The sequence below is a fragment of the Pelecanus crispus genome, chromosome 10, assembly GCF_030463565.1.
Source record: "Pelecanus crispus isolate bPelCri1 chromosome 10, bPelCri1.pri, whole genome shotgun sequence".
Taxonomy (NCBI): domain Eukaryota; kingdom Metazoa; phylum Chordata; class Aves; order Pelecaniformes; family Pelecanidae; genus Pelecanus; species Pelecanus crispus.
Window position 1 is genome coordinate 16,158,623 of NC_134652.1, and position 23,586 is coordinate 16,182,208.

Below are 23,586 nucleotides of genomic sequence, written 5' to 3' on the forward strand. Positions count from 1 at the left end.
CTGGGCTGGGTGCTGGGCGGTGGCATGAAGCAATGCTCAGCACAGGGCTCTGTCACTTTGGGGTCTTTGCTCCAGGCTTTGCTCTGGGCCAGGGATGGTGACCCCTACTAGAAAAGGGGCAGTGACCCAACGCAGCTCATGCCATGTGTGACCTTGGCCCCTGGCTCTGTCGGCCGGGGCTGTGCTGATCCCTCCTCCTCTCTCCCAGCACCTCACCTTCCCCCTGCTGTCGGTCACCCTCCTGGTGTCCTTTGGCTCCTCCATGCTCTATGGCTACAACCTGGCCGTGGTGAACTCGCCGGCGGTGGTAAGGGATGGGCAGCCTCTCCGGGAGCAGGGGAAGGGCTCTGTGTCCCTCCCTGGGAGAGTGGAGGGATTGCTACCCAGCAGCCCCACATCAAAATGCTGGCATTTCCCTTGGGCAGTCACCCACAGAGAGCAGTCCAGGGAGAGGGATGGCATAGGAGGGACATGGGAGCCTGTGTTCATGTACTCCCCCCCAAACTGGTCCCCCCTGGAAGGCAGGGGCTGGGCAAAGCTGCACACAGCCCCCTTGCTCCAGTTCCAGCTCTGTCTGTGGCATCTCTATGTTGTCCTTAAACCCCTCTGGTGCTGAGGCTGGCTGAGCAACCAGATCAGCCCATCCCAGTCAGCCCCAGTCATGTCCTGCCCTGCATCTCCTGCAATGCTGTTAAACCCATGGCATTTTCCATACAGGGCTTGTCTCCCCCTTGTCTCCCCCTTGTCTCCCCCTTGTCTTCCCCTTTCTTCCAACGCATTTGCTGCCCATGCGTCTCTTTCTGCCCCGCAGCACATAAAGGATTTCTACAATGCCACGTGGTCCCGGCGGTATGGGCACGGGCTGGCCCCTCGCCCCCTGACCCTCCTCTACTCCCTAACTGTCTCCATCTTCGCCCTGGGGGGGCTGGTGGGCTCCTTGCTGGTGGGGGTGCTGGTGGAGCGATACGGCAGGTAAGCGGGTGGCATGGGACAGGGTGGTCAAGGGATGGGATGGGGCCAGAGGGGCTGCCCTGCTGCTTGTGCCCTGCTAGGAATGGTGCACTGAGCCGCAGTGCTCTCCTTGTCCTCATGGCTGGCGGCTTCATGGGCTTCAGCCGGGAGCTGGGGTCCCCCGAGATGGTGATCATCGGCCGCTGCATCACAGGGCTCCACTCAGGTAGGGTCTGCCTGGGCTGCGGGGCTGTGCACGGCCCCTTCCTCACAGCTCAGTCCCCTATGGCCCATTCCCAGGGTGCTGGAGAAGACGTCATATGCCCCATGGCCACAGGCTCTGTGGTGGGGGTCTCCATGGGGCAGACAGGGTCACCTCCCTGACCATGGGGTCCCCACTGTGGATGGTGCTGGGCTTTGGAGAACATGCACCAAGGGTCTGGCTGGGCACCTTTCTCCCCGCTGCCTCTCCCATCCTGGTCCCTCCTGTCTACCCCAGGTATCTGTCTCAGTGTGGTGCCCCTCTACCTGGGAGAAATTGCCCCCAAGAACCTGCGGGGTTTCCTGGGCCTCATGCCCAGCATCTTTATCTGCCTGGGGGTTTTCTTCGCACAGGTCCTGGGCCTCCCGGAGCTGCTGGGTGAGGTGAGCACAATACCCTAGCCCACGTGCGCTGGACCCTGCTCTGCCCTTCCCGTGACGTGTCCTGTTTTGACTCCTCTCAGGACAGGTTCTGGCCCCTTTTCCTGTCAGTGGTGGTCGTTCCTGCCTCCCTCCAGCTCCTGCTGCTGCACTGCTTCCCCGAGAGTCCACGGTACCTGCTGATAGAGAGGAACGACATCTGTGGGGCCACCAAGGGTAAGGGGGTGTCCTGGGGGAGACTGGCTCCTGGAGGTGCTGGTCCAAGGTCTCCCAAGACCAAGGTGTATCCTCATTGCATCCTTCCACACCTGGACCTGACAGCCCACCATAGTCCTAATAGTTCAGCCCTTCTGTCCCACCCAGTAGTGCTGTAGCATTTCCATGGTGCTCATCACCATGGCGTGAGGCATCTCCTCAGTTCCTATGGATGCTCAGCTCCATGGGTCAGGGAGGTGCCCTGGGGCAGGCTGAGCCAAGGCAGAGCCAAGCCCCTGTCCCTGCCCTGTGCCATTCCTATGGGCATCCACCCTGTGATGGGGAGACATGTGCCCATGACCCCCGCTCTCCCCACAGCGCTGCGCCGGTTCCTGGGGACAGCTGAAGTGCAGGACGTGATCAAGGAGATGAAGGAGGAGCAAAGGTCGCTCTCTTCTGTGGAGATGGCGTCCGTCTGGCAGCTGCTGTGGGACCCCTCTGTCCGCTGGCAAACCCTCTCGGTGGTGGTGGTGAATGCTGGCATGCAGCTCTCAGGGATCGATGCCGTAAGCCCTGCGGGGTCCTTACCCTGGGACCTGGCTCTGCAGAGGCTGAGCTGAGACCTGGCAACTCATTTCATCAAGTTCCCCATGGCTCCGTCCTGCCCCCAGCTCACGCTAAGTCCCCTCCTTGGCAGATCTGGTTTTACACCAACACCATCTTCGAGAACGCCGGGATCCCTATATCCCAGATCCCCTACACCACCGTGGGCACCGGCACTGTTGAAGTTGTTGCTGGGCTGATTGGGGTGAGTGATGGACGGACAGATGGACACAGCCCCTCAGAGCCAGAGCCTTGTTGCCAGCTCCCAGCACCATCAAACGGGGGGGCTGGATGGACCCCAAATGCCATCTGTGCCACAGCACAGCCCCTTTGCTGGGGGGCAGAGGGTTTGGCAGGGAAATGGAGTGGGGAGATGGGATGAGAGGGGCTCAATTTGTGGGCTCAAATCTGGGAGGGGTGGGAGAATTTTGGGGTAAGTGGGTAGCAGGGAGGTTGGGGGGAGATGCCAGGCAAGGAGCAGGTTGGAGGTGATGGAAGGGGCTAAGCAGTTCCTTCTGGCTCCTGATTTCATTGTCACTCCATTAGCAGAGCCACATGTCCCCATCTGCCCCCCCAGCCAAGTACTGGCCTGGCCCTGGGCTAGCAGCCCTGCTCCCCCCAGCCAGGCCTTATTTAGCTGGAGAGTTAGCACTGGGCCAGGCAGATTTATGGCCCTTGTCCCATCTGCGAGTGTCACCCGGGGCCAGCCCGAGCCACCCGGCACTAAATCTGCTCCCTGACAATTAGAGAGATGGATGGGGGGGTGGCTGCTCCCAGAAAATCAGGGATGAGCAGGGGGCGGCTCCCCTCTCCCCATAGCTCAACCCACGGCAGAGTGGGGACCCCCAGTCACCCCCCTGCCCCTCTGAAAGGTGCCCCCTTCTCCCCTGCCCCGGCCGTGGGGCGGCCCCAGCCCCCAGCAGCTGCCTGGCATGCAGCGGATTGCTTGGGAGCAGCCCCACAAACGACCCCCGACGGACATGCCGAGATTGGTTATAAAATTACAGGCATTTGTTCTGCTGTCAATACCCTGCTTGCTCCCGCTGCTGCCGCACTGCCTGCCCACGCCCTGCCTCCTCTGCCCGCTGCCCCACAAACGCCCCGTGCCCAGCCCAGCACCTCCGCTTGGCGCCGGTGCAAATGCAGCCATGGGGCCACCCCAGCCAGCCCTGACCCTGCACCCTAATGGGGCTCTGCGGGACCCCAGTGCTGCCTGGTGCACGCTCGCCCTGGGACCCTGGAGCCCTGGCTCTTCCCATGCACCAGTCCCGACCCTGGAGCTCTGAGCTGGAGCTGCCCCCAACCCCCAGATGCCACCGGGAGCCTCCTCCCGCCTGCAGCTGGATCTGGGGCTCAGGGGGTGCCCCCATCCTGGTGGGGAGCTCCCACCACCCTGTTGGTCTCTGGTCTCCCTTGGCAGTGCTTCACCATCGAGAAGCTGGGCCGGCGGCCCCTCATCATCACTGGCTTCTGTGCCATGGGCATCTGCTTGGCCGGCATCACTGTCTCCCTGCTGCTGCAGGTAGGTTCCAGCCACTGGCACTACTCTGGGCCACTGACACGGCCAGGGCTGGGGCCCTGGGTGCATTAATGAGGGCTGGGTGATGAAGAGATGGGTATCACCCCAGGGGAGGGAGTGTGCATGGAAATGAGATGTGAGACAGCTCTTTCCAAGCAATGTTTTCCCTTCAAAGTTGAAGGGAAAGAAAATTCAGAGCAAAGAACAACAAAAAACCCCGAATCCACATGAGTAAAATCCTGCTACTTCTGGTAGCTTTTCTGCAGGAATAGTGGTCCCCAGGGAGGTGGCTGTGAAATGCCAGGGGAAGTGGAGAGGTCTGCAGGGTCCTTCCTCTGCTGCCTGCTCCCAGGGGATGCTCCCACAGCTTTGGGGATGTCTCAGCATCATGAGTTGCCGAGCTTTGCGGAGGTCGAATCTCACCAGCTTTGCCAAGGCCAAACCCCAGCAGCTTTACCCCACGCAGCCGGCATGGCCACCACCCCCGAGGGCTGCCACCAAGCTGAGGGGCAGGCATGAAGACCCATCCCCGGGACACTGGGTATGAAGCTCGGGGCCACCGCCCAGTGGGTGTCCCCCAGCCCTGTGTTCCCTTGCAGACCACCCTGCCCTGGATGCGCTACGTTGGTGTCATCTGCGTGGTCGGCATCATCGCTGGCTTCTGCATGGGACCAGGTGGGTCTGGGGCTGGTGGGACCGGGGGGTGTTGGGGCGGGAATGGGGGCCCCGAGGGAGTGGGGAGCAGTGGGGTTTGCAGGTAGGCAGCAGGACCAGTGCTCTGGCCCCCTCCCTGACAGCCAGGTCGTGGTTTATCACGCTGCACCCCGCAAGCAAGACCCCACCACAAGCCCCTCCAGCCCCACACATCCCCGGGGCACGCTCCACCTCCTCATCTTCATCCCTGCTCCCAGGTCACGTAGGGAGAAAGCCCTGGCAGCCTTCCCCAGACCTCTCTGGAGGTGTCACCTGCTCCCATCACAGTGCGGCTGGCGATCATCGTCCTGCCCTTAACCGAGTGTGGGCACAAGAGCGGGCTCAAACAACGAGGAGTGAAACCTGAACTGGTTTACCCAGTTGATGTATTAGCAGAGCTGTTAACAGATCTATAATTCATCCTCAGCCCAGACTTTATTCACTGTAATTACATCTTTAATTAGGATTTTAATGGCTCATTGTTCACAAACAATGATGAATAGGAGTTTTAAAACAAAAAAATATATATCTCTATTCTGGGCAAGCTGTGAGTAAGAGTCCGTCAGGGGCTCCACTCCTCCCTCACTTCTTAGCACTTTTTTTTGGTTTATAATGTCCCTTGGAGCACCTTTTATAAAGAGGTCCCTGTCAGGCCTGTCAAAGGCAGTGGAACCCTGGGCATGTCACCACGTCAAATATAGTTCCCTGCCAGATCCCTGCATGTCCTGGGATGTGTGCTGGACCTCAGATCCTGCCCTCCAGCAAAGGGACAGTCCTGGGAGCCAGGGCTGCCAGCTCAGTGACACGTGGCAGGAGGGGCTGAGTCCTTCCCGGAGAAGTGGCCACAACCTGTGTCCAGTTTTCAGTAGCCAGGTTGGCTTGGGCAATCATCTTCAGTCATTCTGGGTTTTTTTCACCATACATGGGAAAAGCCAGCTGGAAAATGGCATTTGTGTGTTCTGTGGGAAATTCTGATTCTTGGAAATGTGGTTGCTTCTTTCCTGCCTAAATCAGCCACCGCATCCAAGCCTTTAGCTAATCGATAGAAGGAGATTTTCTAAACTGTTGTGATCAAGGGAGGCTGGGAAGGGTGCTATGGAGGGCACCAGGAACATGTTTCTCTATGCCTGTGGTCTATATGAGATTTAATATATCAGCATTTAGGCAAATTATTGCAAAATGAGGATCCAGATGAAATGTTCCACCTTGATATTGACTTGGGCTGAAAGTTTCCAATCAAGTAACTTGTGAAATTGGCCTCAACACCCAGCAAGGTGCAACTGTGGTATGTCAGGGGGCACATCAGCGACCCACCGAGACCCAAAGGGACACCAAGGGCAGGACACTGGTCCACCCATCCCCGCGCTCCCCATCTCCTCCAGACTTCCCAGCGCCACCATTTTGACCTGTGGGTCTTGCTGGGTTCCAGCCCTTTGACCACAGGAGTGAGGCGGGCAGGACCTGTCGACCCCAGGGGTGCCTGAAGCAGCCTGTCCCCCTTACCTTTGATCTGTCCCCTCCCTCTGCAGCTGGCGTCCCCTTCCTGATGACAGCAGAGCTCTTCACACAGTCACACCGCCCAGCCGCCTACATTGTGGGGGGTTCCCTCAACTGGCTCTGCAACTTCACTGTTGGCTTCATCTTCCCCTTCTTGCAGGTACCAGTCTGGAGGGGCCATGGGAGGAGGAGGGGATGGACACGGCCCTGCTGCTCCCCCAGGACAGGGTGCCAAGCCAGGCTTAGCCCAAGGGGTGCCTGTGCTCCTGGCTCAGCTCAGTGCTGGCCAGAGCCGGCCCAGGGAGGGTTGACGGGAGGGGATGCTGCCCTGTGCCATGCCCAGCTCAGGGGCGCCGGGCGCTCTGCCCCGTCCCTGCTCTCTCCTTGTCCCCAGATGTCAGCCGGTGCCTTTTGCTACCTGTTTTTCTGTGGCATCTGCCTGCTGGTGGCCCTGTACGTCTACCTCGTCATCCCTGAGACCAAGAACAAAACCTTCATGGAGATCAGCCACATCTTCGCCACCCGCCGCTCCTTCCTCTCCATCCCAGCCCACCTCATTGGGATGAAGAAGCTCAATGGCTATGGGGCCTTGGAGAGCAGCTCCCTGGAGGCCTCAGGCTCCAGACTGCCCTGACCTGCCCCCCTGCCTCCCACTGTGGGACCCCCGCCCGGGGTGGGCTGTGGGGGACAGGTGTGGTGGAGGAGGCATGGGGATGGGGAGGGCAGTGAAGGCCAATTTGCTCAGACTCAACCGGCTCTGAAGCTTCCAGGACATCTCACCACACTGCAGTCTGCGGCCAGGATGAGCTCTGATGATGTGCAAGGGCTGCACTGGCTGCTGTGCATCGCCCCCATGCTGGAAGAGATGCCCTCCCAGAGACAGGGGGACCTCCTGGGAGCAGGGGGTTCACATCGCTCCCGGGCACATAGACTTGGCCAAGAGCTGCCCTCACAAGTTGTTTAATAAAGAGTGCTGACTCCAGAGCTGGCACGTGCTGGCATGGATGGGTGCTTCCCCAGTGCCAGGGAGCAGTGGGGAGCAGCAGGATGGAATGGGGGGGCTCGTCCCCCTCCCCACTGTGCCTGGATGGGAAGGTCAGGGTCACCCCACATTTCCTAGGACAGGTGGTCAGGGCGGCTCCTGGGCTCTTGCATCTCACTCCACGTTGGTCATGCAAACGTAGGCTGAGTTGCAGAAAGGACATGGAGCAGCTCAGAGCTGGGGGTGACCATCCAGCCGCCATGCCACACCTGTCCCAGCCTGCTGGCAGCCCCTCACTGCCCAGCCCTGCATGCTGCCCCTGCAGAGGATGCTCCTGTGGGACCCCTGCACCCTCCCAAATTCTGCTGAGGACTAAGGGTCACGGGTGCACCCACATCTCCTTGCTGCACCCCATGAATTGCTGTGACCCTGGGGTGCTCTCCAAGCATGACCTCTCCTACGCTTCTGCTGTGGGTCTTGTGGTGGGGGTTACCCCATTTCCTGGGGCTGCTGTGGGCATAGCTCTCACATGGCCCATGAACACCATGGGGTTGGGGGCTCCCAGGCCAGCAGACCCTCAGGGAGCTGCTGTTTGCAGGGAAACTACAGTATTTTGCTCTGGTAAGAGGTAAAACTGAGTGGTGGGGAGGGCTGCATGCCCAAAACCCTCTAGTGCCAACATGGATGTGATTTATTTTGTTGCAGATAATTTAGTCTTCTTTTTTCCAGCTCCCTGCTCAATGATGGGCTCATGGCTTGCACGTTTGGTGCTTGTGGTCACCTGTTGGTGTGCTGGGCTCCAGCCCATGCAAGAACCTCACCCTTTCTGCATCACTTGACAAAGCCTCAGGGTGCCTCCGGGGGTGGGTGGGCGCTGGGCCCATGGGGACAGGGACTGGGCCGCAGTGGGTCCTGCAGTGCCCAGTCTCAGCCCCTCCGTCCTCAGCAGCTGGCTTGAAGCTCTCCTGCAGCTCAAGCTGTTTAAGGGACATCAGTCAAAGCAGGGGTCATGGCTCCACAGCATCAGCCGCTTCCCACTCCGTCTCCCTCCCGACTCGGCTGCTCTCGGCAGCAGAACAGAGCGGTAAATATGTGCAGCATTACATATGTATAATGGAGTGTAAATAACCCCAAAAAGTGCATTGTAAATAGACTCCAAGTTTATCCTTTATTAATGAGGCACTGAGTGCCCTGCTGTTTTAGAGCAGCGAGACTTTCATAATATCAAAACCTAAATTACACTTGTGTCTCTCATTCCCAGCAAACGACAGCATCATTTCAGGCCTCTTTGCCACTTGTATTTATTTATTCTAGTGTTTATTTATCTCTCCCACCCAGCACGCGGGGCAGCTTGGAAGATGCCCCCTGCCTCCATGTGGGAGGCAATGGCCCCCATGGGAGCAGCCCCCCATTCTGGGGTCCTGGCACAGCTGAGAAGCCAGGGTGTTGCCTTATGGCCAAGGACTGCTCTGTCTTGGCTGGTGAAATGGGGCAGACCTGGGAAACATGGGGTCAGGACCCATTTCTGCTAGGGCTTCAGACACCACCAGAGCCAGAAGTCCCTTCTTTCCAAGGGCTGGAGGTCACTGGCAAATTCCTATAGTGCCTTTTGGGTGTGTTTGCTCTTGGGGACCCTTGTGAGGGTACCATGCCAAGGTACATGTCCATCCTCCTTCCATCAGGACCTGGAAGGGCGGGAGTGAGGAAACCCCATGCTCATGGGACACTAGCTTCTCATCAGCTTTTTCTTTAGGATATTGGGACAAGATCTCTGGCCCACCACCACAGGTCTGGTACTCTTGCAAAAGCAGGATTTAGGATTCCTCTCTGCTTTCCCCACCCAGGGAGGTATTCCCAGCCACTCCACTGAAGGCTTCTTGGGAAGGGTATGGCTGGATGGGCTCCAACCTGCTTCCCTATGTCCAAAGCAGCTCTCTGGATTCAGGTCTCCAAAAGCACTGGTTCTGATTGGTGACGGTAGGGCTGTAACCTCTAGTAGTGTCTGAACAGAACTTGAAAGACTGGAGATGGTGCAAAGAAGAGTCCAAGATGCCTGGAAATGCCTCTGATCCTCCTAAGGTTTGCAGAAACAAAGATGAAGGTGACTTTTTCCAAATGCGTAAGTGCCTTCTTGTGATGTACCCAATGCTAAAGGGTGGGTGAGTTTAAGCACTGAGGTATACACATGGAGGGCTGGAGCTCATGCCAGCCAAACTGGAATGGGAAAGAAGGCCCTGGTTTGAACTCTCCAGATACTTTGAAATGGGTTCTTCAAGGAAATGGTGATGGCCCACCACTGGGTATAGAATCATAGAATCATAGAATTGTTTAGGTTGGAAAAGACCTTTAAGATCATCCAGTCCAACCATTAACCTACACTACCAAGTCTACTCTACGCCAATCAAGGGTAGACTAGACTAAACCATGTCCCGAAGTGCCACATCTACCCGTTTTTTGAACACTTACCCATTTTTTGAACACTAAAATCAGCAGTATCTCCAGATCCTGCAGGGAAGCTCTCCTGCAGGCTGCCTGGCTAAGGGTGAATGGTCACAGCCTGACCAGGAAGCTAAGGAAAGCTTGCTGGATACACCCTGGGGTCCCTGTGCCAGGACTGGTGGCTGGTGAGGCAGGAAGTGTCCCCAGGCCATGGCCAGACAAGCCAAGGAGCATTCACACCCTGCCAGTGCTCACAGCCCCTGTGGCTCCAGCAGGGATGGGCTCCTGGGGGATGGACCCTGCTAAAGACAGGGACCCACTGGGTCTCTGAGGCTGAAACCTTCCTGCACGGGTTTCCTTCACTCCCTCAAAATCTCACCTGACTGCAGAGGCTCCATCAGGCACCAGTTTTGAGTGGGGTGCGGTTCCTGCATGCTCTGAGCAGGGTTTTCACCCTGCTCCTGCTGCCTTCTGTGTGGAGAAAGGGGAGCTGGAGCAGCACCCCTCTGCCCACAGAGGTTGGTGCAGGATTGGTTGCTGATTCTTGTCTTACCAAGGGAGGACAGTCTCTGTTGCTGAAGCTCCGTAAGGCATCTTGCTGCTCAATGGTACCCAAAGCTGCACCGCAGCCTCATGCCCTGGCTCTGGGGACCCCAAAGCAACTCATGGTGCTGCAGTGGAGGGCTGAGCCCCCGGCACAACCCCTCCTGGGCCAGGCTGGCACTGTTGTCCTCTTCGGTCCAGGCAAGTTCATGCACGGTTTCCTTGGCTGTGCTTCCAGTGCAGCAGGCACTGGGCAAGGGTGCTGGACACGGCGGGCGCTGCCTGAGGGGAGGTCAGTTTGCAAACAGCCCCTGTGTCTGCAGCCTGGGTCTGGGATGTGTTGGAGGTGTTCGGGGGGTGATTTACCCTCCCTGCAGGCCCCAGTTGCCTGGCTGGGGCCGTTCGAAGCAGGGCAAAGCCGGCAGAGGAGCCAGTGTGGCGTGGGCCTCCGTCATCGACCCTCTCCAGTTTCTCCTTGGGAGTGGGGGGACCTGGCTGTGGGCCTGCACAGCAGTGAGGACACAGTACACCTGGCTTGGCACATCATGGGGAGCAGCCCAGACTGACGGGCAGCCGAGCCCCTGCCAAAGCTCGACATCGGTGCTCATGGAGGTCTGAGAGTGCAGGGTGGGACCCCCCCCCATCTCCCAGTGCCCACACTGGGGCACTCCACATCCCCCCCAGTCACAGCCTTGTGTGCAAACATACCTTCAGTAAAAGCATGGAGGTGGCAAAAGGTGGGGGAACTCTTCCCTTTGGGTACAGGGTTTGTCCTGCAGCAGGGACAGGGGGTTAAAGAGGCCCTGGCTGCACTTTGGGGTTGGCAAAGCTTCAGGTGATGGGCTGGAGCTGCCCCCAGGTACCCCGGGGGTGGTTCGGGAGGTGAGCGTAGAAGGGGAGAGGAAAAGGCAGCAAATGATGGAGCAAGGAGCTGGGACCAGCCCCTCTCCACCTCCAGCCTGGCCAGCCCCAGATCCATGGGCACTGCTCATGGTAATAACTTCCAGGACACAAGCAACCCAGAGAGCAAAGGTTGCACCTACAAAATTAGGAACTGCCCCCAGATGGTGGAACACCCTCTCCAGTTCTGGCATAGAGTGGGAGGCTCTCGGCACAGTCCCAAGGATTCTTCTGCCTGGGAAGGGTGATTTCAGCCAGGAATGGGTCCTCTTGGTGCCTTCTCTTGTTTTTGCTTTACACAGTGGTGGCAGGAGGCCTCCAGGGAAGGGGACAAGGACGCGGCAATGGTGATGCCACTTCCAGGTGCCACAGCCCCATGCACACCCTCATGCTGCGGCAAACCTGGCTTGCTCCCGGCTGAAAGCCATCCTGGAACGGGGTCTCCCCAGGGCTGAGCCCGCAGCTCTTATCTCCATAAAGTGCAGATCCAGCTCCAGCCGAGTCTGCGGTTCACATGGATGCTGGTCAAGTGCCTTTTTGCAGGAAAAATACCTACAATGGGGGATTTTTTTACTGTGGTCTGGGTAACAGGCACTCAGCTGAAGCCTAGCACTTTGGAGGGGTGGAGAACAGTGATTTCTTTCTTTTAAAAGCCTAAAATATTTCCTTGGCATCCACCAGATCCCCTCAACCCCTTAAAAAAATAATAGATGACAAACAATTTAAGGGCATTTTTTTTTGGGTGGGTGGGTGGTTGGGGGGGGGAAGTTGGTTTTACCCTATAGAAAAATTAATAATTCTGTATTAATACCAGCAGGTCCATGTCCGGCATTCTGTGGGAGCAGATCGTGGCAGCGGGCGCAGGGTGCTGGGTCTGGTCCGGGTGTGGGTGCCCAGTGTTGGGGTGGCCAAGGCGAGGGTGCCCAGTGGAGGGTGCGCACCAGCAGATGGCACTCCCAGAATTTATTGCTACAGCAAGCTGCCTCTCGGAGAGCAGTCATGTAGGAGATGTCCTATTATATGGGCAGTTGACTTTAATAGTCATTGTGTGCTTAAAGCACAGCAAAACAACAGTGGGAAAAAAAAAAAATCCCCACTCCACTTGGATGGCCCTTTTCCCCCCAGCCCTGCTAGTCTATTTGTACAGTAAATTAAAAATATGAATCACTTCTCTCTACTGCCTCCCCAAACACTCATCCTGTCAGGCTCTGTGTTGTCTTCATTTGTATTACCTTAATTTAATGTTAATTATGTTCTTCATTTACAAAGAACAAGCATTTACACTCCCTGTCTGGGGATTTTCCACACTTGCGGTCTCCACAGACTGGGAGGCAAAGGGGAGCGACGGAGGCAGCGGAGCTGGGGAGGGGGCTGTTAGCACGGTTGCGGGAACAGGGGGAGCGGGGATGCTCCCGCGCCGCCCCCCGAACGAACCGGTAATGATGAGCGCTATTGCCCTTCGATTTATGAAACCATATCGCTGCCTGTGCTTAAATCCCCCCTAATAAATCCTTTTTAAAAGGTCCTCGGCCAATGGAGGGCAGTGATTTATGGAGGGGAGCTGGGGTGGAGGGAGGGTCTCGTGGCAGGGTTTGCTGCCGGAGGGGGGTCAGGCTGGGGACCTGGCCGGGGGTGTCACAGGGCTGGGAGCCCCAGCAGCCCCAAGAAAACTTCCCGCACACCTTTTCCCTGACATCTGCAGACTCGGCGGATGCTGTCGGTGACAGGATGACTCGTAACCACAGTGTGGATGAGGACTGCAAGTTCCTGCTCTGTGCCTCAGTTTCCCCATCAGCACTTGGAGATAATTACCCCCCTCCCAGCTCTCCCCATCCCAGAAACTCCCAGCCTGGGTGACAGTCCCAGGTGCTGGCTGGGGAGCCAAACTTTTGGGTGCACTAATAGAAATGTCTCTCTGCGTATGTGTGTGTGCGTGCCAGTCCATGTGCACACGCATAAAGGGCCCAGGTCTCTAAAAAAGCCACCCCCAGCCCCCCCTCCCCAAAACCTGACTCTCACTGGCACAGAGCCTGTGTCTGGAACATGGAAGGATGGAAAAGAAGAAGAAAAAAAGAGCAATGAAAGAAAGCACTGGGAGCCTTCCTGGTGGAGCTGGCACCTGGGACATGGGACACGTGGCCCGGTCACAGCCTGCCCCTGCCTGTCGCCTGGGATGAGGGATATGGGGATGAAGGCTCCGTGTGCAGCCACATTTTCAAACCTTGTGCCCCTCTTCTGCACTAAGCAGGGTTTGAGCACTGCCCAGGGCTGCCTGCTCCCTGCCAGTGCCCTGTCTTCTGGCACTGTGTCCAGCTGCAGGTCGGGGACTTCTCCCAGGGGACCTGCTGATTGGATTTGGGCAGAGGAAGAAGTATTTTGGACCCGGTTTCTGGAGCTGCCTGGGCTGTGTCAGAGCTCTTGGAGTCACATTTTGCCATGCAAATTGGGATTGCACCAGGACATGATGGGAGCTGGGAGGGTGGTGGGCAGAACTGGCTGAGACACACCCACCCCAAAACCCTCCCAAACACCCCAAGAGCTAATTTAAAAAAAAAAAAAAAAAAAAAAAGGCCACCCAAACCTTCCTATTCTGTGTGATCACAGGAATCCCAGAAAAGCACAGAAAACAGACTCACCCACTGAAAACCCAGCGTGCCACGCACCCCCCCACTGCCCACCAGCCTCCCCATTGCCACCACCTGTTTCCATGGCAACAGCCAAATATTATGGGGTGAGGACCTGAGCCCCCTTGCTGCTCAGCTGGCCCCAGGGCCTGGGGCAGGTCTCCTCACTGGCTGATTGTGGATGGGGGGGGTCGTGGGTTTGGCCCTCCGGACTTCTCCCACCTCTCACAGTGGGTTTGCACACTCCCGGGATGCCCACAGGCCCAGCTTGCAGCTGCAGAGCCCTGTCCCAAAACCCTGTTTGTGGGATACTCAGCCCCCTCTGCCTTGACTCCAGCCAGTGGCAAACCCACTGCAGGGTCACCTTCCCCCACCCCTTGTCCTGTTGCCGTGCAGGGCTGAGGCCGCACAGTTCATGACATGAGTGGCTCAAATACACCCCACAGGACAAACCACCCCCCCCCCGGGTGCAAGGGGCTGCGGGGGGAACGGGATGGCCACAACCATCTCCGTCATCCTCCTCTGGCCATGCCTGCGCCCTCCCCGCGCGCTCCCACACGCTCTCCCTTATTAACAATGACCTTTCCACCACGCTCGCTGCCGATTCCCCAGTCCCAAATATCTTTTAAATGGGTTTCAGGAGCTGATGCGCGCTCCGTTAAAAGGCCACCGCGTCGCACCCGTGCCGCCCCATGTCCCCCCGCGCCAGGGCCCCCCCCATCCCCACGCAGATCCACCCGCGCACACGCTCGCACTAACATTTTAATTAATGACAACAGCTTTTTTTTTTTTTTTTTTTTTTTTTTTTTCTCCCCTCATAAGCACTTTAATGTGTGTTCGCAGCCCGGCTGATCCCCACAGCCATGGAAATATTAGGTTGACGGATGTGGTCTGTCGCCAGTGCTCCCTCAACGGGTCTGCCTGTCAGCTCGCCGATGATGACATTAACACGGGAAGAAAGTGATGACAAATGCCCGTTATCAGGGAACGAGGCCTGTGACAAATCGCACGGCGCCTCGCGAGCAGCCCCATTACGCTGTAATAAAAAAAGATGGATGGCTCAGCGCACCGGGGCCCCGCGCTAATGCGATTTCGCCTGGTCTCTCCGGGTTCTAATTAAGGCAGAAAACGGAGAACGAACAGGAGTCCCCGGTGCCCGGCCCCCACCTCAAACACCCCGTGGTGATGGGCGCTCGCCCTCGGGGATGGTGCCCCCTGGTCACCCCGGTGGCCCAGCTCCTCGGGAGAGGGGATTTCGGGGGGAGACAGAGAGATGAGAGGTGCAAATGGTGGGGGGGGGCTCGCAGTAGAGGTGGGGTCTGCGGTTGGGGGGGGCAACCTGTGCCTGCCCACCCCATCTCTGCTGGGTGGGCTCAAGGCTCTTTCATCCAGGGTGAAGGGAGGAGGGGGGGACACAGCCACCATCAAGCACATCACTCGCAGGCAAATGTCACCTCCACCATCTGCCGCCGTGTGCTGTGCCGGTGGGGAGCACTGCGTGGCGGAGAGGGGCTGGGACAGTGTCACCCCCGGAGGAGGCTCAGCCACTGCGGAGCAGGGACGCCAACACCAGCCACTGGCTGCTGTGGGGACAGAGAGGCGGTGGCCATCAGGGGGTTGAACAGGGCGCGAGGGGTCCCAAGGATGCTCATGGGAAGCAGCGACTTGCTTTGGGCTGGGGCTGGGGGAAGGCAGCTGGGGAGGAGGCAGACCCCCCCCTCCAGGGGACACGGCCATCCGTACTCACCGAGCACACCGATGGCAGTGTCCTTGGCAGCAAGGAGACGGCCACAGCTGCCAACAAGAGTGGGAGAGGGCCGCACCCAGCACCCACTGGGGAAGAGGAGCTGTGAGCCCCCCCCAGTGTGGGGGACACAGTGAGGATGAGCACCCCACAGCCCCAGGACGGGGTGCCCGGGCTGCGCACGCAGACGCTTCTCCCAGTGGACCCCGTACCCCGCTGCCACCCACCCGCTGCAGCCGGGTGTCCCCACACCCACCCAGCTGCCTGCAGGCCCCTCACCCCCTCGAGCACCCCAGCAAGGATGAAGGTCTACTCTCCCTCCCCACCTCTGAGCTTCATTCAGAAGAAGCTGTTGGAGGACTTTGCTCAGCTCTCGCTCTGAACAGGCCTAAAATTAGGTCTGGGATGTAGAAGTTAATGAGTACAGGTAGGTGAGTCCAGCTCCAGATGAGCAGCTTTTACTAGCCCCCTTGGATGTTTTCACTGGGGTGCAGGACAAGGAGATGTGCAAGCAGTGACTCGTTCCCTGTCCTCTCCCCAGAGACCTGAGGAGATCCACAGACATGGCCAGACTTATGGGATGTCTCAGTGGGCTGTAGATACCCCTACCAGCACCTTCAGTCCAGGCTCCAAGAGAGGAGCAGTTGCACAGCCATCAGGATCCCTCCACATGGCTGGATCTGGCCCTGCTGGCACCTTGCAGACATGGTGAGAGACCACACCAATGGGGTTTTTCCATCTTCTCTGCATACAAGGAAGATCTGTGCAGCCCCCAGCCCTTGCCAGACCTGATACGGGTGATGCCAAGGGGATGTGGCCCCTGCATGTCCTCTGCAGGACAGCATGGAGCAGCCGTCTCTTGCTGGGTGTTAGGGCTGGATCCAGCCTGCGTTATTTACCTTGTGCCAGGCAGTCTGTAGGCTCAGACTCTCCATTTATTTGCTTTGCTGCATGCATCCCCACAACTCTGGGCAGGACACAGCAAGGCACAGGGGGTGGGTGGCACAGGGACCTGCCAGGGGACATCACTGTCCTTGGGCAGTGGAGGAGGAGGCTCAGATGAAGGCTGCTCCCTGCCCCGGCACCGCGTTGTGCTCCGCTGAGTCTGCTTTTGAAAGTTCTTTTTCTTTTCGGTGCAGAGCTGGATTTCTTCCAGAGGGATTAATGAGTGATCCCTGTTGTGTCCTGGGGGATTTATTGGTCATTTCAGGAAGTTTTTTAAAGCTCCTGCTTATTTATGGCTCCCCATGTCCCTTCCAGCTGCCCAGGCCTTCAAAGAGGGTTTGACAAACTTGAAATATTGCTGGAGCACAACTGATCCAAATGGCAACTGTTTTCAGTGGGAGCATCCCAGCTCTGTAGTAAAAGCTGCTACTCTGGAGCTGGACTCACCTACCTGTACTCATTAACTTCTACATCCCAGACCTAATTTTAGGCCTGTTCAGAGTGAGAGCTGAGCAATGTCCTCCAACAGCTCCTTCTGAATGAAGCTCTCAGCCTCTGGTGCTGTCTAGAAGCATAGATTTAACCTCCTCTCCTGAAGCCAGTGGCCAAAAGAAGTGCAGAGGCCATGGAAATGATTTCAAACAAATCACCTTTGCTGAGAGCTGGCTGGGAATGCTCCAAGCTCCTCCTTCTGCAGCAGGTTTGGACCAGAGGACATGCTGGCCCAGCTGCGCTGAGCTGTGGATGCTGCACCCGGATCTGTCAGTGGCCAACACTCAAGGATGGTGCAAGCCACAAGCTGCTGTTGCCTGAATCTGTCTTAGTCCTAAGAAAGACCCTAAAAAAAAAAAAAAATCACTCCCATAAAGTTGCAAAATGATCTGCAATGGGGTCATGTGAAGGACATGATAAATATCTTAGGGAGGGGTTGCTGGCAAGGATGTGCGCTTTCACTGCAGCTTTGCAAAGTTAATGCTCCTTGGGTGAGAAACAGGGGGCAGAAATGCATGTTATCAGTTGGGAAGCACAAGTGTCAGTCTGGACACCAGCGGACCCCTCAGTTTGCAAACAGCAGCAGGAAGTCTGGTGGGACCATGACAGACCTGTTGTGTCTGCGGGATGGCCAGGCAGTGCCAGGAGAGGCTCGCAGAGCCCTGCGTGCCCAGCCAAGGGGGTGGCAGCCAGTACACCCCAGCCTTTTGCAATACACCCCACCGAAAATGAGCCCTTCCCACCGCAGGCAAGCAGGCAGATGTTGCTCTCTGGGGAAAAGCCCTAAGGTCTGACATGGATATGGATTGCCACCTCCACATCCTTCCCCAGCAGAGAGCAAAGGCAGGGTGTCAGCAAGGCTGTGTCACATACACAGTGCCAACCTGAAATTTGGGCAAGACCAGTGGTGTTTAACTCCACTCAACAGCAGTACAAACATTTGCCGAAACCTGGCCCTGGCTCTGTCTCAGAAGTGATGTTAGGAGAGAGGTTTGTGCAGCCATCTCATGGGGGTGCAGGTTTCACCCCAGGGACTGTCCCTTAGCCTCAATACCCTGCCCTGCCCCTGGGATTACACGTGCCACCCTGTGCGTGAGTCCCCAGCCAAACCAGCACGTGCTGCGTGGAAAATACACTGTAGAGAGAGCTCCTCCTGGCAAAATAAAGCTAAATCAGGAGACTCAGGAGACTGGGCAAGCAGGGAGCTCCTGCAGTGCAGCCAAGGGGTGGGAGCCCTCCAAGCAAAGGGACCATGGCTGGGTTTGTTCCCAGTTTCTCTTCCACTGCCTGGGCAGGGAAACCCCAGCCCGGGGAGCGCTGATGACATCAGCCACAGCAGTGCCACCCCTGGGGAATGCTCGGGTCCTGCCTAAGCATGGGACAGCGAGGGAATCACTGTGTTCAATGCCCACAGAGCTTCAGGAGTCAGAAACATGATTCTTCTTGTGCTCTTGTCATTTTTTTTTTTTAATGTTCTCCCTTATCACCAAATAGTGGGGAGCTCTCGTTGTGCGGCCAGGAGTGGGGCAGGTGTTTTTATAGCATTCCCAAGGGCTCCCTGCAACCCACTCAGATGACCTAGACCGGCCGGTCAGTCTGGCATCATCCCAGGACAGGGAGCAGCTGCTTGGTGGGTACACAAATATCAATGTTTACAGCCATGCTGAGGTCCCACCTCAGTGGTTGCTGCAGGCTGGGATTGGGGTGGCAGCTGAAATAGGTGTCCCCAGAGCTCAGCTCCCATAGTCTGGCCGTGTTGCTGGGCTGATTATCCAGTCCAGCCAGGAAAGCGAACAAGGCTTATTGCTAAAACACCCAGAGAGCATGTAGTGACGGGGCTGAGAGACACAGGGCCCATACGCACTGGGGTTGGGGTCTGGGACCTGGAGGGACACATGTCCCAAGGAGGGGGACAGGAGGACTGTAACCCCCACAGGAGATTTCTGCACCCCAGAGCTCATGGATCATGGAGGTGGGGGGGCAACAGACCAAGGGGGATGCTTCAGGCCACCTCCCGTGGCATTGTACCCTGCTGTACCTGTGCCAGGTCCTCCTGGTCCCTCATCCCAGCAAGGCTGGGACAGGCAGGGGCTGGGCCCAGATACCTGCTGCCCTCCCGGGCTCTGCTGCTAAAGCTCATGAAGCCATGAGTCTGTGGGTGCCTCAGTTTCCCCCCAACAAGGAGCTGCCCCTCCAGGCTTGATGCTGCTGACTCAGGACCCCTCTGCAGGTAAAACAGGAGGAGAGCATGGTCACAGAGAGCCTCAGGAGAGGGGACAGGGACAGGGTGGAGAGGGACAGGCTGGGAGCTATGTCTGGTCCAGCCCTGCTGCCCCTGGCTCTGGCTAGCTGTGCCATTGCAATGGGGAACCTCAGCAGCCCCTGCCCTGTGTCCCCCCTCCCCGGCCCCTTACCAACCACTTCACTTTCGCTGTAGCTCTGCTGACCTGCCATTAGTTATAATGCCTGAGCCAAAGCGGGAGGTCAGCACAGGCTGGCCTGGACATAAATCAGCTCCCTATGGGCAAGGAGACTGGGGGACAGCAGTGACAGGCACCCGCCACGTGCTGCAGGACCCCCCTCAGCCCCGGGTTGCTGCCAGCATGGAGGCCTTACTCCCCTTCATGTCCAGCCAGGCTCCCCGGGGACCATGCCGTCCCCCCAGCAGGTCCTCAGGGTGGTGGGAAGCACTGTGCCACCCACCCCAGCCCATTACAGGGGGACAAGGGACACAGCGGGATCCAGCCAGAGAGAAGCTGCGTGGCTGCACAAAATGAAGCAGGGGGGCTGAGCCCCTAAAAGCCTAGAGGGGGGATGGAGGACCAGGTCAGGAGGTGTCCACAGCAGAGCTGGGTGCCCGTAGGGGTGACGGGTCTGGAGCCGTGTCAGCGGGGTGGCACCACGGGGCTGAGGGGACAGTCTGCATGCTGGGGCTGCTCCCGCTGCCCTGCTGGAGGGCACTCTGGGTGGAGGGGGGGTACCCCCCAACATGGGGCTGGCTGAGCTGCCCGCCCAAAGGCCCCCAGCACAGGCCCGGGCTGCCTGCAGCCCGCCCATCGCTGCCGATACCCGGTCCTCCAGCTCCCTCTGCCGCCTGCCAGGGTGGCGGCTGCCCGAGCCCACCGCATCGGGGCTGGACCGGCCGGGAGCAGCTTCTCAGCCGCCCAGGGACCCCAGCAAGGTCCTCACCCACGGGCGACAGGGTGGCTGCAACAGCATCCCCCCGCACCCCCCCAACCCCGGTCGGCCGCCCCGGAGAAGGGGTGCGGGCAGGGGATGCTCCCGGCACGCTGCGGGGGACGTGGGGCACCCAGCCCCGAGCAGCCCCCCGCTGCAGCTGGGCAGCCCGGTGGGTGTTTGCAGACCCCGGACACCCCAAGGAGGGACAGACCGTGGCGAGAGCTCAGCCTCAGTGCTAGACACGGGAGACACCATGCAGAGACTGCAGCTCTGAAGTCCAGGAGTTTGTAACCCGCTCCTTTCAGCTAGGAGATTTTTTTTCTCCGGGTAGACACATGTGTCCACACACACATGCTGCGAGTGTCAGGAGCTGCAGCGCAGCCAGTCTATTTCTTTTTAAAACTTGACATAAGCAGGTAAATTATCCCCAAGTAACGCATTTACCACAAGAAGGGAAATATCGGCGCTGCTGCCGCCGGAGCAGGAGTGCCTGCATCCCGTTCCCCGCAGTGACTGGGAGCCTGAGTTATGGCCCTGTTGAAGAGACAGGGGGTTTGTAAATGCCTCTGTTTGTGCTGTTTTCCAGCCTGACCAAAGCCCATTGATCACTGGGGAAGGAGTAAAGCCAGCGAAGAGAAGCAGGAGTGGGAAAGGTGGAGGCACGCAGCTGGAGCCATGCACGGGGCTGGTGCATCCTTATGGGACACACTGCCACGCTATGCCAGGAGCTGGGTGCATGCAGGGATGCTCGGATCTGGCCTCCCCTGAGACCTCTGTGTCCTTTCCCTGCTGGGAGATCCCTGGTCCGAGGACACAGCCTGCATCTTTCACTCCTTGAACAAGCTGGTTTGCTTGGACCTGGACAGCAATTGCAAAAGCATTTAAATCAAGGACCCCATGGCAGTACAGGGTGAAGGTCCCTGTGCCAGGGTGTACAAGCAGGGAGCCTGAACAAGGCTGGTTCAGGGGGTGAGGACTGAGCTTTTATTTGGCCACATTTTACAGCCATTAAATGCAACAAAGCGTCCTCAGGAACTGGGATGCTGTTTGCACCCAGTGAAAACCAGACCCTGCCCAAAGACAAACAGCCTCAGGAAATGCAAGAAGGAGGGAAACTGAGGCACAGAGCAGCAGTGTAGCAAGTGGAGACATCCTGGGTTTGATCCAGGGCCTCAGTATTGGACCCTCTTACAGCCTCAAGCACTCACTGTAGCACAGCCAGTGTGGAGAGACTTATCTGGGCAATGTATAAACTGCTTTGAGTGAATTCCACCCCCACCCCACCCCCCCGCCAGAGACAGCCAAAGGCAGGGCCATTTGCCCAGTGTCTGAGATGAACCTGAGCAGTCTGGGGACTTGCACCCCTCCATGCCACAGCAGCTTTGCTGCAGCAGCCCAGCCACTCGCACGTGCAGGGAGCATGATGGAGGCATCTCAGCACCATGGGACAGGGCAGACGTGGGGGTCATGTTGGACCTCCCCTGCAAAAAACAATCCCTGGGAGCAGGGGGACGTGACACAGCTACTCCAGGAGTAGGAGCTGCCCCATAAGAGCTGATGAGCTTTAGGCATGTGGTTGCTGCCCCCACTGCAAAGCCACCCCTGCTCTCCGAGCCCTGTGCAGAGCCAGGCTGCTTCATGCAAAGATTAGGGATGGCCAAGGGGCTGTGATGGATCAGGGCACTCAGCTCATGAGATCTTACCTGCAAATCACAGACGGGTTGCTTCCCATAGCACAGGTAAGGAAACTGAGGCAGGGAGGGCTGCTGGGACTCGGAGAGCGGGGAAGGTGGCAGCAGGCCTGTCCTGGCTGCACCACCCCTGCTAAGCCACAGGGAAAGTCACTTGTCTACCAAGCATGAGGCCCCTGTGCAGACCACTCCCTGGGATATCATGGTCAGCAGGACCCGCCCCCCGGCTGGGGGGACGATTCTGGGGTGCCCATGAGGGCACCAGCTCCAGGCTTTTCTCCTCCAGGCACAGGCTCATGCTGACCACCAGCCCCTGCCGTGGTGGAGGACACGGCCCGGCATCCTGCCGCACAGCCACGCCACGTTCCCATCAGGGCAGCCCTGCAATCACCCGGGTGCATCTTCCTCCAGCCAGAGACCACCGGTGCTGGAAACAGAGACTGCGACGCTGAGCGTCGATGCTGGGACCGGGTGCATCCCCTGCTGCCTCCCTCGCTCCTGCTGCCCACCGGCTGCCCAGGCAGGGCTCTCACTCTGCATCCCCGGGCCCCCCTGCCAGGTCCCCCCTGCCTGCACCCCGGCAGCCCTTCCCTTGCGCTCCACGCCGTGCCAACGTCGCCCCGGCCATCAATAGCGCTTGGTTAATTAATTTGATAGGAACAGCAGGGACGGCACTTTGCATTTAGTGAACTTCCGAGAACTTCCAACCTCATCTTCATAATTGGCCTCATAAATTTAAGGAAAGAGAGAAATCAGCAAAGCCAGAGGAGCGCAGGAGGCGGCAGAGGCCCTGCACGCGGGAGGGCGGGCGGGCGCGTGAGAAGTGACTCTATTTGGTGTCCTTATTTAATTTTATTGCACAGATCCATCTTCGCCCGCCCCCTCCCTGCCTAGCCCTCTCTCTCCCGCTCTCCCTGCTGGGTTCACCTAATCATGATAAATTCATATTCATTTCCCTGCCTGCTCCAGGGGGGGGAGCAGCTCCCTTACATTCGCCCGGCCGCGCTGCCATTAGCAAATATTTACTAATGAATAGGAAGTGCCAACGTTAGAAGGCAAACCACCCTCTCCGCACCCCTTCACCCCAGCCCTGGCACCCTCGACCCCTGCATGAGGACAAGCATGGCAGCTAAGGATGGGTGTCCTCCCTGCAGGGTAGGGAACAGGGTGGGAAGAGCTGCTTAACACTCAGAGCTGCAGCAACGCAGCCCAGGCTTTTTTTTTGTTTTACCCTGTGGGCAGAGAGATGCTTGATGGGGGGACAGGAATTGCCTGACCCCCCAGTCTGGACCCACCTTGGGGGCAGGTGGGAGCGAGGGGCTCCATCGCAGGAGCTGAGCTTCTGTCCCAGCTCTCTGACTTTCCACTCAGTCTCTAAGTGCTGCTGCATTTGGGTTTATTTTTAATTTTCAGGATGATCAGACTCACAGCCAGGGAGGGCAGGAAGGGGGTGTGCTGGGGAGGGGGAATAGCCGAAGCCCCTTCCTGGGAATCAGGAACCAAGGCAACACCTCATTAGAGATGCCTAAAACCATTTTTGCTCACCCTGCCTGCACCCATCCTGGGGGCTCAGCACCCACCTCCTCCCAAGCACCCCGGGAGCCCCATCCCTTGTACCTTCTTCACAAGTGTGGCATCACGGGGTTTAGAAGAGGCAGAAGCTGTGCTGGGGTGAGGGGACAGCCATGTCCTACCCTGCTGCAAGGGCGGAAGAGGGGTCTTGGAGAAGCACGTGGCCACAGGGGATCCCGGGCTGGAATTAGCCCCTGGCTTGGGGTCTGCAAGTGGCTGGGAGGATGGAGGGCAGGATTAGGGGCACAAGGAGGAGACTGTGTGGGAGCTCTGTCCCCTCCATCCATGGCAGGAGGGACTGCCCAGCCCAGGGCTGACTCACAGTGGGCAGCACGGTCCAGCTCCTCATGTTTATCCCCTCGTACCAGGACAAG

General features: G+C 58.2%; 2 protein-coding genes across 2 annotated transcripts in view; one reads left to right on the forward strand and one right to left on the reverse strand.

Annotated features, from left to right (window-relative positions):
• Positions 1–23,586, reverse strand: part of OGA (O-GlcNAcase) — a 457,590-nt gene that overhangs the window by 266,320 nt on the left and 167,684 nt on the right. The gene's annotated exons all lie outside the window — the stretch shown is intronic.
• Positions 158–6,734, forward strand: LOC104029566 (solute carrier family 2, facilitated glucose transporter member 9; the record flags this gene model as incomplete). The annotated part of the gene is made up of 11 exons (XM_075717910.1): positions 158–307; positions 812–972; positions 1,053–1,177; positions 1,451–1,596; positions 1,677–1,809; positions 2,167–2,354; positions 2,486–2,596; positions 3,812–3,913; positions 4,510–4,585; positions 6,133–6,260; positions 6,495–6,734. Coding segments are annotated over 11 exons (1,560 nt in total), but the record flags the coding sequence as incomplete, so codon positions are not given.